The sequence below is a fragment of the Eulemur rufifrons genome, chromosome 7 (assembly GCF_041146395.1).
Source record: "Eulemur rufifrons isolate Redbay chromosome 7, OSU_ERuf_1, whole genome shotgun sequence".
Taxonomy (NCBI): domain Eukaryota; kingdom Metazoa; phylum Chordata; class Mammalia; order Primates; family Lemuridae; genus Eulemur; species Eulemur rufifrons.
Genome location: NC_090989.1, coordinates 211,102,502 through 211,118,386, shown reverse-complemented (window position 1 = coordinate 211,118,386; position 15,885 = coordinate 211,102,502). Strand labels below are relative to the sequence as shown.

Sequence of the window (15,885 nt, the reverse complement as noted above, 5' to 3'; positions counted from 1 at the left end):
TAAAATTGATAATTATTTAGGAATGTCTTATCTCCCCTCCTAAGAGTGTAAGATTTTGTTAAAAGCAGGGGTAGTGTCAGATCCATCTGTGTTTTCTTCATGGTGAGTTTAAGAAATGCTTATGAAATAACCCAAATCAATAAAATCTGAGCATGACATGAAGCTGGACACACACACACACTTATACAAATATTTATGTGAGTTCTGCATGCTGGTTGACTCATTAGTATTAATTACCAGACTAAACTGGTTCAGGAACATCTATAGCATGGAGAACAAAAATGTCTTTCCTACAACTAACTTACATCTCTGGGAACTGAGGGGATTTGTGGGTGCACTTAGGAAATGAAATGGATCCCGATTCCATCATGGCTGTGACTCTGGACCCTCTTCACTTGGCCAGGTGGTACCAAGGGAAGGTTTTTACACGACTACGTCATGACTGCCACACGGCTGACTGAGAAGAGCATTCTGACTTCAGAGAAGAGAAACTGTGGGGAACAAATGATTTTCTCAGAATCACTGACATAAGTTGTCACTGATTGTAACACACTGTAAACTTTCCTGTGGTTCTTCACCGCCCTTCACACACATTATCTTACTGTTTTGTGTAACGCCCACACCGGGCAGGCAGGAAGTCTGGAATAAGTGAGAAAGCACAAACCATGTAGCGAGATGATGCCACCAGTTATTGGCCGTGTGATTTTGAACAAGTTATTTAACTTCTCTAGAGCTCAGTCCTTGCCTATAAAGGTAGGATATTTACACCTTCCTCAGAGACAGTTTGACAATTCAATCTTTTTTAAATTATGAAAAAGAGCTCTATAAACTGTAAAATCAATAAATTATCAGTTATTATGGTTGTGTAGGACAGTTCATTATCAACCCCATTTTCTAGATGAGAAGCTAAAGACCAGCGAGACAAAGGGAACTGTGCCAGCTGCTTCAGGGAGAAACCGGGACAGTCCAGACAAGGACTCAGAGTTCCTCACTCCTCACTTACGGCCTCTCCTACTGTTCAGTGACATTTAGTCTTCACCATACGCCGCATAAGGGCAAGAAATTCTGTCTCTCCTTGCAGACACTGTCATCTCTAAAGATTCAAGAAGCCAGAGAAATAAGTTGAGGACAGTTACTATTAATAGGAGAATCTGTGGCTCCGGCATGAATAGGAGATTGGCCCACTCAATTCTGTAATCCAAGCGTAGTATGTACGGTCTAATAACTTTTGAAAATTAAATATAAGGTTGACATTGATGTTAACTTTCCACAAAGGCTACTGAGGAGAATTCTTCATCATCCCAGGTTTAAATTACAACAGCCTACAAAATACAGTTAATTGTCACTTAATCTCATTACCACTTTCTTGGGTGATTATTTTTTAACTACTCATTTTCATTTTAGCGAAGGTATTTGCATTAGTTATGTAAACAACTCGCATGCGAGAAGTGAGTCCAGGACAGTGCTGGAGCCAGCCGCACCGGCAGGGAACAGTCTACTTTAAGCATCTCTTCCCAACTCTGAATTCAGTGACACCAACTTGGTAGCTTGAAATCAGTAATGATGTGAATGTTTATACCATGGAAATCAGCAAATGCTACAGATCCCTCCCTTCTCCTCCACCCACCTGCAGAGCCAGCTGCCAGCACATCCCTGAGCAAAACAGACCCTGCTCATCAGAAATCAAGTGGAGCAAAAGCCAAAACCCCTTCACACCTTTGCTCATACTTGAAGAACTTCTTTCTCACCTCTTGCTGATCAGGGGTCCCCTGGACCTGAAACTTTCTACTCAGAACAGCAATAGTCACTTCACTTAGTAAACAGTCGCCGCATACCAACCATGCACCTTGCAGTAAGCCAGGGGCAGGGACACAGGGATGAATGGCCAGGAAAGACGGTGCCTCTGCTGTCATGGAGCAGAGAGTCCATGGGACACAGGGACGTGAGGGCACGGGGCTGGCCCGGGGAAGACTAAGGAAGCAAATTGAGGTTTGATGGACACTTCAAGGGATCCGAAATATTTTTGAGATCTCTGCAAAACACAGGTGGCCCCCGAAACACAAGAGGAATGTGGGGACCCATAGAAAAAACTCTTTCCAAAGAGTCCATCTGACTCTGAAATCCAATTCTATCTGCCACTTCAGCACGATTCCAAACTTTGTAGTTGCTAACAGCACTGAGACACTAAGGCTGTTCCCAACGTCTAGCTGCCACGTTCCTACCTTTTTAAGCTTTTTTATGGTCACCTGCAGATCTCCTACTTCGGTTTCATACTGACGTCTGAGGTCACTGAGGGCCTCCTCAGCTTTGCGTTTTTCCTAAAGGAAAAAAAAAAAGAGATTTTGTTAATTGAAATAGGTCCAGTCTCTTAAAATAAACAACCTTCAAACCCCCAAAGGTGAGAAACATTCTGTGTCAAACTAAGGCTGACCTCAATTCTCCTACACAGGGAGGGTGACAAGGCATGGCAGACGGAAACCAAGTGACTTCAGATGTGCAGCAGTTCTAGAATCGAAACCCACGAAAGTGAAAGAACTGCCGAGTCCCACAACCCACGTACACGCCTCACCTGGGAGTGACACCTCTAAGACAGTTACTCACATAAGATAAAGGCCCCAGGACATCAATTAATTAATTAACTAATTATTGCTATAATTATTTAAAGCTATGGCACAGCAAAGGGCTGCAGTGCTCACCTACATCCTATCATGCCATCAGGCGCAGCGGCTACGCCCTTTCTCCTAGAGCTCACGCCTCATCTGAATTCAAATCACATCACTGCAAATCTCTATGCCAAGTCCTTCCCCACAGGCTGGTACCTCTCAAACGTGTCCCTTCAAGTTCTCCTGGAGCAGAGAACGGCAAGAGGGTACCCTGGGAGGTCAGGGGGTTGCCATTCAGAAGCTCCCATGAGCTGAAACGTCTCTAAATTTCCTTTTTCTCTTAATAAATTATATAATTTTACATCCTCTGTTCAGTATTCAAACAGTTTTATATCGATGGCCAGTGAAATTCAGTGTACGGACATTCACCGATTGCCAACCATATAGCAAGAAGGGTTCTAGGCACAGGCACCTGGGACGTGGGGTGGGGACAGAGCAGGGGACAATGCAAACCGACACCCTCATGCATTCTAGTGGGGGGACAGGGAACAAAGATGGTTTTAGGCAATGATATGAAGAAGAAGAAAAATCAGGGAGATGTGACGGGAAGCCAGCTGACGGGGGTACCATGTGCAGAGACGGCTTGCTCCCACATCTGCGTACCTGCCACCGAGAAAGGGTCTCGCTGCCTGCTGACTGGCTGTGGAGCCTGGGCAAGCTGCCCAACTTCTTCATGCCTCCATTTTCTTATTAGATTATTGTGAGGATTAAATTAAATAATCCAAGTAAATTAAAGAATCCATATAAATTAAATAATCTAAGTAAATTAAATACCCCATGAAAATTAAATAATCCATACAAATTAAATAATCCATGCGCAATGCTTAGTAGAAGAGCAGCATTTTACCTAAAGATTAACTTTTTTTTTTTCTTTCAGACAGGGTCTAGCTCTGTTGCTCAGGCTAGAGTGCAGTGGCATCATCATAGCTCACAGCAACCTCAAACTCCTGGGGTCAAGGGATCCTCCTGCCTCAGCCTCCCGAGTAGCTGGGACTACAGGCATGCACTACCACATCCAGCTATTTTTTGTAGAGACGTGGTCTCACTCTTGCTCAGGCTGGTCTCAAACTCCTGAGCTCAAGCAATCTTCTTGCGTCGGCCTCCCAGAGTCCCAGGGTTACAGGCATGAGCCACTGTGGAATAATACATCATAACCAATTGGGGTTTATCTCAAGAGTGAGTTATTATAACATTCAAAAATCAATGTAATATTAATATTCTAAAAAATTAATATTCCAAACAAGAAAAAAATATGATCATTTCCATAGAGTCAGGAAAATCCATTCCTGATTAAAACAGTAACAGCAAGAACAGTAACACTCGGTGAACTAGGAACAGAAAGGAACCTTCCTCAACTTAATAAAGGGCATCTATGAGCAACAGACCGCTAACCTCAGACCTAATGTTGAAAGACTAAATGTAGACAACGATGGCCTCTTCCATCACCTTTAATCTTCTAACCAGTGCAATAAGCCAAGAAATACAAAAACATCACGCAGATCAGAAAGACAAACAAAACTGACTTTATTCACGTATAGTCATCAACCTAGAAAATCTAATGGAATCTACAATATATTTTGACTTCATCAAAATTAAATTTTTCTACTCCTCAAAAGACACTGTTAGGAGAATGAAAAGACACGTAATAGTCTTGGTGAAAATATTTATAGATCATATATTTGATAAAGGACTTACAAATTAAGAATATATAAAGAACTCTCAAAACTCACAAATAAAAAAGCTAATTTTTAAAATGAGAAAAATATTTTAACAAGACTCTTCACCAAAGAAGATACACATATGGCAGATAAACACAGATCCTCAACACTGCTATTCATTAAGGAAATACAAGTTAAAACACCAGTGAGATTCCTCTACAAACCTATCAGAATGCTTAAAGAGTGGTACTCTCACACACTGACGGAAAGGGACAATGCTACGACCACTCTGGAAATCAGCTGCGCAGTGTCCTAGAAAAATAAACACATACCTGCACAGATGACCAAGCCATTCCACTCTAGAAAAATTTACTCAAGAGAAATAAAACTATGTGCCTATATAAAGACCTGCACGTGAATATTCACAGCACCTTAATTTGCAATAGCCCCAAACTGGAAATAACTCAAATGTCCTTCAACGGATGAACGGATAAACAAACTGTGGAACACCTACACAGTGGACTACTACTCAGCGATAAAAAAGGATGAACTATCGATACATGGATAAGTCTCAAAATAATTATGCTGAGTGGAAGAAGCCAGACGAGAAATAGTACATGCTGCATAATTCCATTTCTATACAATTCTATAAATTTCAAACTAATCTATATTGACAGAAAATAGAATAGCAGTCACCTGGCAAAGAGAGGCAAAATAGGGAGGAAGAAAGGCTTGTTATGCCGTCAAAGGGGCATGAGGAGACTTCCACAGTAGATGGTTATATCCATCATCTTACCTGCGGAGACTGTTTCACACTATATATATGTGTATATATATGTGTGTGTCTGTGTGTATGTATACATATGTATGTATATATATATAATTAACATTCTATATTTTAAATATGTGCAGCTTATATACATGCCAATTATATCTCCATAAAGCTGTTACAATTTAAAAAGAACCAAGTGGAAACAATGCAATATGCACTTTATGTGCCACAGGAGTCAGGGTCAGGAAGAGATGAATATGGCCAGAGGAGCAGGGGAGGGCATCACGAGGAAGGCGAGACTTTCTCTGAGCTCTGCAGAATTTAGGACAGTGGAAAGGAGTCGGGGGACAACCACTGAGGCAAAGGAAACAGCTGGAGCAAAAGCAGAGTCGCAGGCAGAGGGCAGCGATGTGGCCGACCAGAGTTCAGGGTGAAGAACCGTGGGGAACGAGGGGTGCCAGGCAGACTGGAGGGAAATTAGGGAAAATCTTCAACTGGCCCGAGCGTGTTATTCCAGACAGACTGCGTTAGGAAGGTGTGAGGCAGGTGCAAGGGCAGGCAGGCGAATAGGTTTCCTCCCAGTGCCAAAGCTGCCCAGCTGGCAGTGAGGTCCTGTGCTGGCCTGCTGAGGTTTCAGAGGCCGCGTGAATATGCGAATGACTGACTGGCTGCATACCCCTTGTCGTGGAATAGAGCAATGACGCCATGGATGCCACCCTTGGACCAAGGCCAAGGAAACCAAGGAAGATGCTATAATTAGTAAAATGTGAATTTATAAGGGGTACGGGGCAAGGTCCTATCCCCATTACCAACAATAAATTTGGGAGGTATTTAGCTGGAAGAAGCAATGAGATTGGTTACCAGAATAACACATGTGCTTGATAAGTGTCTCACGAATGAATTGAGTGCACAGATTAAAAACAGTGGATAAAGAGAAACAGGGCAGAAAAAAAATGATATCACTGTTTTTAGACTGCAAAAAGGCAAGTGCTAGCAGAAGAATGGGATATCCATTGCACTAGAGCTGGACGGTGAACCCTGACCCATTTACTTAGTTGAATATGACATGCAAATACTTACTCAACTTGTTATAAAGAGAGAGGACAACACAGAGACCCATGGGCATATACAGGGTAATGCCATGTAAGATGCAGAATCTGAAAGGGACCAAAGGTGCGCAGGGCCACAGAGAAGCACAGTGACAGTCCCAGTGCAGCTACCACCCCCCAGGCACTGTGTCAGATCATGATGCTATCCTTGTTAAAGCAGGCAGGTGGCACTATCCCATTTTCAATGACGGAACAACAAAGGCTGAGAAGGTAGGTTATTTTTCCAGTGCCACCTTGTCTAGTTAAGGGCAGGGGCAGGATGCAAACCAAGGTCTACTGGCTCAGGCCACTACCACACTATTTAGCTGCCTGCTTTTCAATGTTAACAGGGCAAATGAATAAATTAAAACGGGGTTCTTAACCTAACAGTGGCTACTCAAAGAAGTATGTCTTTTTTCTGTTTTCGTAACATTACTCACTCAAAAACACTTTATAAGGAAAAAAAATAGTTATTTCTTCAGTGAAAATCACTGAAGGTAGCATGCAACTTTCAACTGCAAAGGGACCCTACAATGCTGAATAAAGGTATATAATCAGCCCTCCATATCCACGGGTTCCACATCTGTGAATTCAAACCATGGATTGAAAATATTAAAAAAAAAAATCAATGATAAGAAATAATACAAATAAAAACAATACAGTATAACAGCTATTTGTAAATAGCACTTACATTGTATTAGGTATTATAAGTAATCTAGAGATGATTTAAAGTGTACTGGAGGATGTGCATAGGTTACAGGCAAATACTATGCCATTTACATATGAACTTGAGCATGCAGATTTTGGTATGGGGGTTGGGGGAGTTCTAAAAACCAATGCTCTGTGGATACTGAGGGACGACTATATTCCATTATAAAACCAAGTTTGAAGACAGGATTTTAATTTCACTGTAATCTACATTTAAAGCTGGCAGCGGAGATGGGCACTGAGACAGGCACGTGGAGGTCAAGCCACCTCTACTGAAGGCTGGCTCTGCCTTCGTCAACCTTCTTCAACTACGCCTCTGGCCCCCAACCTGAGCAGCCACCTCTCCCAGTCACTGTCTATCACACACGCCATTTTCTTACTGCACTTGTCACTATCTGAAATTATCTGCTTTATTTGTTTATTCGATTATTATCTCTATCACTCCTTACTTATGCCCCAAAAACACCACCAGTAAAAATCCCCTTGCTGGGAGCCTCCGTGGGAGTGTCCGTGGGAGCCTGGACTTGCTGTACTCATGTCCCAACACCCAGGGGAGTGCCCGGGGCCCAGTGCACAAAAGGTGCCTCGTAAAGATCTGCTGAATGAATGGCCAATCCCAGAAACATACGTCTTTCCGCGTCTTATGTTCTGCAGCCTGAATCCTCTGATCCATTTCCTCCTCCAACTCACTCAACTGCATGGCCGCCTTGTCCTGGGCTCTGAAATTTAAAAGAGTACACACCTTTTGATTAGACCCTTGGACTTGTAACATGAAGAGAAAACTTCAAACTCATCTGTTTCAAGCCCTATATTTTACAGATGAGGAGAAACACACCATTCATCCATAATATTCCCCGTTTCTTCCACATAATAAAATGGGATGGGCAATTTGACTGTTTTGGTGTAAGATGATTTTAAAACTAGATATGGTCGTGCATTGCTTAAAAATAGGGATATGTTCTAAGAAATGTGCTGTTAGGAGATTCTGTTGTTCTGCAAACATCACAGAGTGTACTTACACAAACCTAAATGGTATAGCCTACTACACACCTAGGCTATACGGTATATACTATAGTCCACTGCTCCTAAGCTACAAACCTATACAGCATGTTACTGTACTGAATACTATAGGTAATTACAGCACAATGGTGAGTATTTGTGTTTGGAAACATACCTAAGCATAGAAAAGGTACAGTAAAAATACAGTATTATAATCTTATGAGACCACTGTTGTACATGCAATCTGTTGTTGACCAAAACTTCATGAAATGGCATATGACTGTATTAAATAAATGAAATACATTAAGTAAAATAATTAAACTAGATTGTGGCAAGGAATAAAGGTACCAAATCTCTGAGAGGCTCTCAATAAATTCTGAAAATCCTTTTTGCTGTCATGACTGAGTTAAAACCCTGGACACACACACAAAAAAAATTTCAAGGCAAAGAGATGATTAGATATAATGTTAAAATTTTATTGTATGAAACTCACAATGCTTTATGTTAAAGTTAAAACGGAAAAAAAATCTCAACAATTATTTCTAATTAGTTCCCTAAACTTCTAGAATGTACATAAGACTACTGTTTGGAAAAATTCCATTTCTATTATTAACACAATTAATAGATCACATCTCTATGGAGGCAGAGCATACTGATTTGCTAAAAAGTTAGAAATGGAAAAATTTTGGTAAGAGAGATTCCAGGATTATTTTATTTAGCAATTGTCTAGCATGGAGATGTCTGTCACTTTACAATGGTTGAGACTTCAGATTAAACCTTAACAAATTATTTTCCTTTGTTTCTCTGAGCTACATGTCCAATTGTCTAACTTTTCGTGTGCACATGCCTTGCCTACTCAACTAGATTATAAGTAACCTGAAAACAGCCACCTGGGGGTTTAGAGGTGATCAACTTGGGCTGTTAATTACAGGGCCTAAATATAAGACCTCCCTCCCATCTTCCACTTTGGCCTTGAATTCTACCTGTTTTTGACATTTACTTCCTCACAACACAATTGGTTCATGCAATAATTTAACTGCTACATAAAACTCCAAAGAAACACCATGGGGGGGAAAAAGACCCCAAAGTAAAATTTCGGGTAGCATTACTATTTTTTACTCCTGTTTACTTCCTCCTCACCTTACAGCTTACCCGTGGCTATGTTAACCAATATTAGAAAGTCAACTAGTTTCTGTTTATAAATACCTGCTACTAGAAGTCTAGAAATTATATATTTCCAAAGCAACTTCTTTTTTTTTGTCAACTCCGGAACTGTAAATAGCTAAGCCACATATCCTTTCTCCCTTTGTTATGACCATTTTCCCATTTCTTCTAGATATCCAGTCCCAGACATCTGAGACTGCTCCTGAATGTGCTCTCTCTGCCTTTCTCACTTTCAAGCAACACTTTTCTTCTTTTGTAAATCAGGGTAATCCATAATGACCCAGTGTCCGCCCAGCAATTTCTAATTTCTAGTAAAATGTCCATCCCCTGTAACCTAGGCTCCTACCAGGACACTGGGAGCCCATTGTCCAGGGCAAGTGCAGAGCGGAAAGACTGAGACCCTCCCCAACCAAAAATAGGGATGAGGATGAATGCTCCTTGTCTGACAATGCAGGGAACGGTACACCAGCAGCTATTTAAACACTTCTGTGGAGGTCTTCGATAGCTAATAGAGGAGCTTTTAGGAGACCCTAGGCCCAGGGTAGAGCCTGGCTCTGCATCCCTCCCAGGGAGCTCAGGAGAGGGGTGGAGGGACACACCAGCACAGCTCAAACTAATGTGACATACTCACTCCACAGTGAGAGAGCAGCGTGGCTGGTAATAAGAACACAAATCACGCCAGTCTTTTTTTTCCGCTTGTGGGTTTACATGCTACTGTCTTTAGATAGGATGTTGTGTTTGTGTGTCTGTGCATGTGTGCATCTTTGTGTGGGTCTGTATATGTGTACCTGTGAGTTTGTCTGTTTTATTAATAACAGACACTCATTGACACTCTGAAAAATCAGTATGTACGTCTGCTTGTCACCCCAAAGGTGGCCCACTCTGGGGCTCCTCCACACTCCAGAATGTTCTATAGAATCCGCACTTCTAAGGATCACCTTTCATCTTATTAGAACTTGAGGGGAAAGATCAGAGTCAGGGACTGAAAACATTCATAGGAAACCCCTTGGGAATAGTTCAACCCTTGCTTGACTCTAGGACTACAAGAAAGGCCCTACTTGGCATCAGGATTTTAAAACATTTTCTCTTCTACAGTTTAATTCCTTTCAGTTACTCCAAAGGTTCAACTAGATAGTTTCGACATTACGTGGAAGGGAAGAATAAAGAGAAGAGGAGCCCTGTGCAGACCAGCAGCACCCAGTCAAAGGGGCCATGAGTGCAAGTTCTGGGCGGAGAATGTGCAGAATGGCGGAAGTTGCTGGTGGAGCAGCAAGAAGCATCCATGGGACACAACACCCAAGATTTGTGGCAAACGGAATGCTCTCTTTCCCAATACGTGCTGAGGGAATGTGGTCCTTCAAGGGAGAAAAGAGGCTGATGCTTGGATTGCAACACATATAAATTGTTCTTCTGCAACAAAGTGGCTGCTAAAAGGAGTAAGATATACCATGTAAGCCAGCTATGTCTTATGTCAACTGTCTGTGATACAGTAAGTTTGATAGTTTTTTAGCTTCCAGTTCACAGGGGAGGGCTGGGTAATGAGGGCCAGAGAGAGGGAAAATGGCCTTGCTGAGCACCTTCCAGGGGTAGGCACAGCCTGAGGGGCCCACCCATGATCTCATCCACTAAGTCTCAGTACCCTGAGGATGAGAATATTTTCATCCTCATTTTGCAGATACGTAAGTAACTTGCCGCCCCCAAGGTCTCACACTTGTAAATTACAAGTCCAGGCTTTAAATGCTGCCTACGTTTCTAAAGTTTCCTATGTGTTTCCAGTGGCTGGATATAAGATAAATCTCTGAATTGTTTTATATTGAATCATATATGGAATCAATTATATTGGTCCTGAAGAGTTTATGTAATAGACCCTAATGACCTATTGATTGACTGCTGACTAACCCTATAAACTACTGCCTGACTCAACTTCCCCTGTGCTGGCTTAATTTAGAAAGCTCTAGATTCCTGAGGTTCAAGAGGACCTCCCACATCATAATGTGACCATGTGCTTCAGTCCCTTCGCCACCCGTGTCCGAGAGCAAGTCAGAGGGCCCTACATGCCGCTCAGAAAGGCAGGACTGCAGTACCTCTTCACTGCAATGGCCAGGTTTTCCATTTCCGTGCTTTGGAGTTTGATCTCACGGATGAAGTTCTTTATAACATGTTCATACGGCTGAATTAGTCTTGGCTCCACAAGGTTGATGTTTTGATACAGGGTACTAACTTGCTCTTTTCTGCCACAAAAAAAAAAAAAATTAAATTAAATCAAATCAATTAAAAAACAAAAAGGCAACTGTTTAGAATATTTTTAAGAATGAGAAGCGTAAGTAAAAAAATCAAGGAAGGGAAAACCAGCAATGATAAAATGACCCAGAAGGAAGGGAAGATACAGTCAGAAACGCTGTTGCATTTTTCTCCACATTAGGAGATGGAGGCCTCTGAGGGCAGTGGAAACGCATAGGAAGGGTCTGGGAGGGAAGGCTTTGCTGGGGTTTTTTTTTTTTTTTGCCATTGCTGTTTTGTTTTTTAAATAGAAAGTTAATAAATTTACATAACAGTTAGGTACATTAAACCAATTACTTAATTCCATGTTTCATCAGTCCCTGTTAATTATTATTTTATAGTCAGTTAAAAATTACTTCATATAAAATTCATATTTATATATGTATTTGCACTGTTGTCATTCACAATACTTCTGACACCAAACGTGCATTTTTTCCTCACACCAACAAAGTCTCCAACTTTCTAGACATCAACTGTGCAACCAACAATTCAGTTCAGTTCTGACACTAACCACCCTGAGGTTGCACTGACCCCACAGGCTAAGTGTCCGGTCCCATAAGACTGCCCCCACTTCAGACACCCATCACAAGTTCCAAATTGCCACCTGCACTTCTGACCAACTGGCTATAAATCAGGGGTTCCCATGACCCCTTCCTCCAGTTCCATGATTTACTAAAACAGCTCACAGAACTCAGGAAAACACTTTACTTAGGTTTACCAGTTTATTATAAAGGATACAATTCTAGAATGGCCAAATGGAAGAGATGCTTAGGGCAAGGTATGGGGGCAGGTGGGTACACAGAGCTTCCTGCCATCTCTGGGCACACCACCCATGCCAGCACCTCAATGCGTTCACCAACCCAGAAACTCTCCAAACTCCATTGTTTAGGGGTTTCATGGAGGTTCTACTGCATAGACATGATAGATTATATCACTGGCCACTGATGGCTAACTCAATCTTCAGCTCTTCTGTCCTCCCCAGAGGTCAGGGATGGGCCAAACGATTCAACCCTCTAATCATGTCTTGGTCTTTCTGGCAAGCAGCCCCCATTTTGAAGCTATCTAGAAGCCCCCAGCCACCAGTCATCTCATTAAAGGGCATTCTTGTCACTCTGGAGATTCCACTGGTTTTAGGAGCTGTGTGCCAGGAACCTGGAACAAAAACAAAATATTGTATTTCTTATTGTGTTACAGTATTTGTATGTGATAGCCTCATACCTATCATTTAATACCTTCTTATTAAAAAATGATAAAATTTTTCAGAGATATTTCAAAAGAAAAAGGAACCAGATTCAGTGCCTGATCTGACAGAGCAAAGGAGCTAATTGGTGAGGCTAGTGGTGTCTTTGACTCACAGCTCAGGGGATGATGCCCTAAGTGGAATCTAGCACGATCTATGGATAATGCACCTTTATGTTTAATGAAGTCTGTTTAACTCAACCGCTGTTGACAGATGCTAGCACTCTGGGTGGACTTAATAAACACACTCTCTCCCACCATATCAAAGCTTCTTTTGGTTTGAAGGACTGCATATAGGCCTCCTTAGCTTACATCACAGTCCATGCAATCCAACCTTCCTTCTTCTGATCCTAGTGGAAAGCCACGCTTGCTAGCATTTAACATACATAAACTGTGACGGAGTTCTAACAGTAGCATCACTTTTTTTTGAAAGCAAAGAACATTTACACCAGTGAAATAAGAAATGCCAGGTATTTAGAGACTATGGAATTCTTTCGGCCTGAGATGAAAACTTACCATAATACCAACATCACAGAATTTTATCAGTTCTCATCAAGTCTAGAAACGTTAGGGGACAGCTAATTACCACAGGAAAGCTAATCACTTTCACACACTGCCTCGTTTAAAAATCACCTCCAGTGCGTGGATAATTCTTATGTTTGGTGATCTGCTTCTGTGATTTTACAGGTACTTCTCCCAAAATGCAAAAAGCCTTCTGTCTCCTGCCCCTGGCATGGAGAGATTACTCTTGTTCGGGCGCTTGTTCAGCTCGGGTAAAGCTGTTGGGCAGGCCACTACAGGAGTCAGGACGTCTGAGAGCATTTCACAGCCATCTATGGTGCCTAGTGACACCAAAGTGACAGCCACAGAAGACCACTCAAACCCTGCGCATGATCAACATTCCCTGGGCTCTTGCCCTGTTACTCTGTTGAAGGCAGCCTGTCACAATGCTGTGAAGACACAAAATAATCCCAGCCCTTAGTAATTAAAAGCCCACACATAGAGTCATCTCCCAACTGGAACAGATGACATAGATATAATAAGATTTATGAGAGTTCTATTTAGTAAGTACTCACTATATTCCAGGTATTGTGCTAAGTAATTTGTATGCATCATATCTTTGAAGTACTTTTATTAACCCATTTTGCAGATTAGGCAGGACTAAGGGCCTGCTATGGGCTGATTCCCTATTCGTATGTTGGAATCCTAACCCCCCACTATTTCAGAATGTGACTGTATTTGGAGACAGGGTCTTTGAAGAGGTAATTAAGTTAAAATGAGGTCATTAGGGTGGGTCCTAATCCAATCTTGCTGGTGACATAATAAAAAGAGGAGATTTGGATGCAGACACATACGGACGGAAGAGCATGTGAGGACACAGGCAGAGACAGCCATCCACAAGCCAAAGACAGAGGGCTCAGAACTGAGTTCCAGATGGGACCACTCGCTGCAGGACAGCCAGCAAGTCGAGAGGCAAGGTGTTGGGGCAAGGAAAACAACTTGTATTCAGAGAGCCAGCAAACGGGAGAAGATAGCACTAACCTCCCGAAAAACTATCTTAAGCACATGTGAGCTTTAGGCTTCTTTTTATTACATCTTAAGGGAAGGGGAAGATGTGGTTGGGTTGCAACAGGTAACGGAGGGTCACAGGCATCTGGGCATCAGTGAGGATCTGAGGAGGTTGTAAAACTTTGCTTTTGGCCAGTTAACTCTGGAGGACAAAGGTTAGGATGTTCCTAAAAATCTTTAACATAGCATTGTTACTTGTGTGTATACCTTTCTTATCTCCCCAGGAGTTAATTTTGGAAAAGGCGCGGTTGTCAGCTCTCCTCTAGCCTACATGCAAAGCTATACAGAAGCTTTCAACCTAAAGGATGTTACCTCAAGGGGTCAGAAGCAAAATGGTGCCAGTCATGTTAAGCTTCCCTTCCACCATCACAGCCTCAGAAGAAGCCAACCCTGCCCACACCTTGATCTCAAATTTCAGGCCTCCAGAATTGGGAGGAAATAAATGTCTGCTGTTTAAGCCGCCCAGTCTGTGGTATTTGTTACCAATAATAACTAGGCAGCCCTAGCAAACAAATATTGTATAGTGCCCAAGGTCACACAGGGGTTAAGCGGCAGAGCTGGGATTCAAACTCAGTCACCTGCTGGAGACCACGTGACCCACCATATTATCAAACGCTTCATAAATGTGTTAAACATCTGAACTCTGGTAGAAGCAATGGGATTCAAAATCAATCCACAGACCCAAGAAACACTGGAAAACATAAGGTGCACATTATCTCTGAAGCTCAGTTAAGCATGGCCCCAAGGTACGTCCATGTGGCTGTAAACTCTCCCAGGTTTGCTCTTACACATACAATGCTTGATCTGTGCAGAGGCCAATTATGATTCAAAAGAATTGCTCAAGTGAAATACTAATAAATCTGCAGGAGTAAGTCACTTTGTTTGATGATGTAAGGCACAGAAAACTGCTATCACCCTCCCATCAGAGCTGAGTACAAATACTGGTTTCAACAGCAAGCCCTATTTATTAGAGACAAGTAGGAAAACAAACAAACAAACAATTTCTACTCTTTGTATCATTAACTTCTTTGCCCTTGTCATTTACTGAATGCAAAACAGGCATTTTAACAGGCTCCTTAACAGGCAACTGACTGTCAGGGATGGCCATTAAGATACTGTCACCTAGGGTCCTTATTTACTGGCTAACTGTACAAAAATAAAATGTTCAGAAGCGGATGTCTCAGTAGATTCCCCCACTTTCTGCAAATTTCTAAAACGAGAAACAAACATAATGATTCATAAATTCTCTTGGGTCGTTTGCTGGTTCTGGCATTCATTACACAGAATTTCAGGATTAGTTCACAGTGAACTATACAAATAGATTAATTACAGAGAACATCTACCACTAACAAAACATGTTACATGGTTGAGTGCGGTGCCAGAACTGCATCAATACTCAACTATCCTTTCTATTACATGGCACACAGGGAGACTGGATTTCCCAGAGCCCCTGCTGGCTGGTAGGTTGGAGCCACATGACTAGTTCTGGGGAAGGGAAGGGAGCAGAAATGGTATTTGTTTGCAACTTCTGTGCTTGGCCCCTAAAATCCTTTGCAAGATCTTCAGCTCTTATTCTTTCATTTTTTATTTCTTTCTTTCTCAGTTTTTCCAATGCTCGCTCTCTCTGTCTCTCTCTCTCCCTCTCCCCCTCCCACACATAAACCTTCTCCCTTTCTCCCCCCCCCTTTCCTCTCTCTCTCCTTCCCCTCATCCCCATAGCTGAAGCGCAGAACTCCAATACGGCA

The 15,885-nt window shown here is 42.1% G+C and overlaps 1 protein-coding gene across 1 annotated transcript in view; it reads right to left on the bottom strand.

Moving 5' to 3' along the window:
• RASEF (RAS and EF-hand domain containing) overlaps positions 1–15,885 on the bottom strand; it is a 66,954-nt gene that overhangs the window by 28,564 nt on the left and 22,505 nt on the right. Inside the window, exons 2-4 of the mRNA XM_069474092.1 lie at positions 11,137–11,283; positions 7,518–7,608; positions 2,223–2,318 (exon numbers count right to left, since the gene is read on the bottom strand). Of these exons, the coding sequence (XP_069330193.1) occupies positions 2,223–2,318; positions 7,518–7,608; positions 11,137–11,283 (334 nt within the window). The remainder of the gene's footprint in view (positions 1–2,222; positions 2,319–7,517; positions 7,609–11,136; positions 11,284–15,885) is intronic.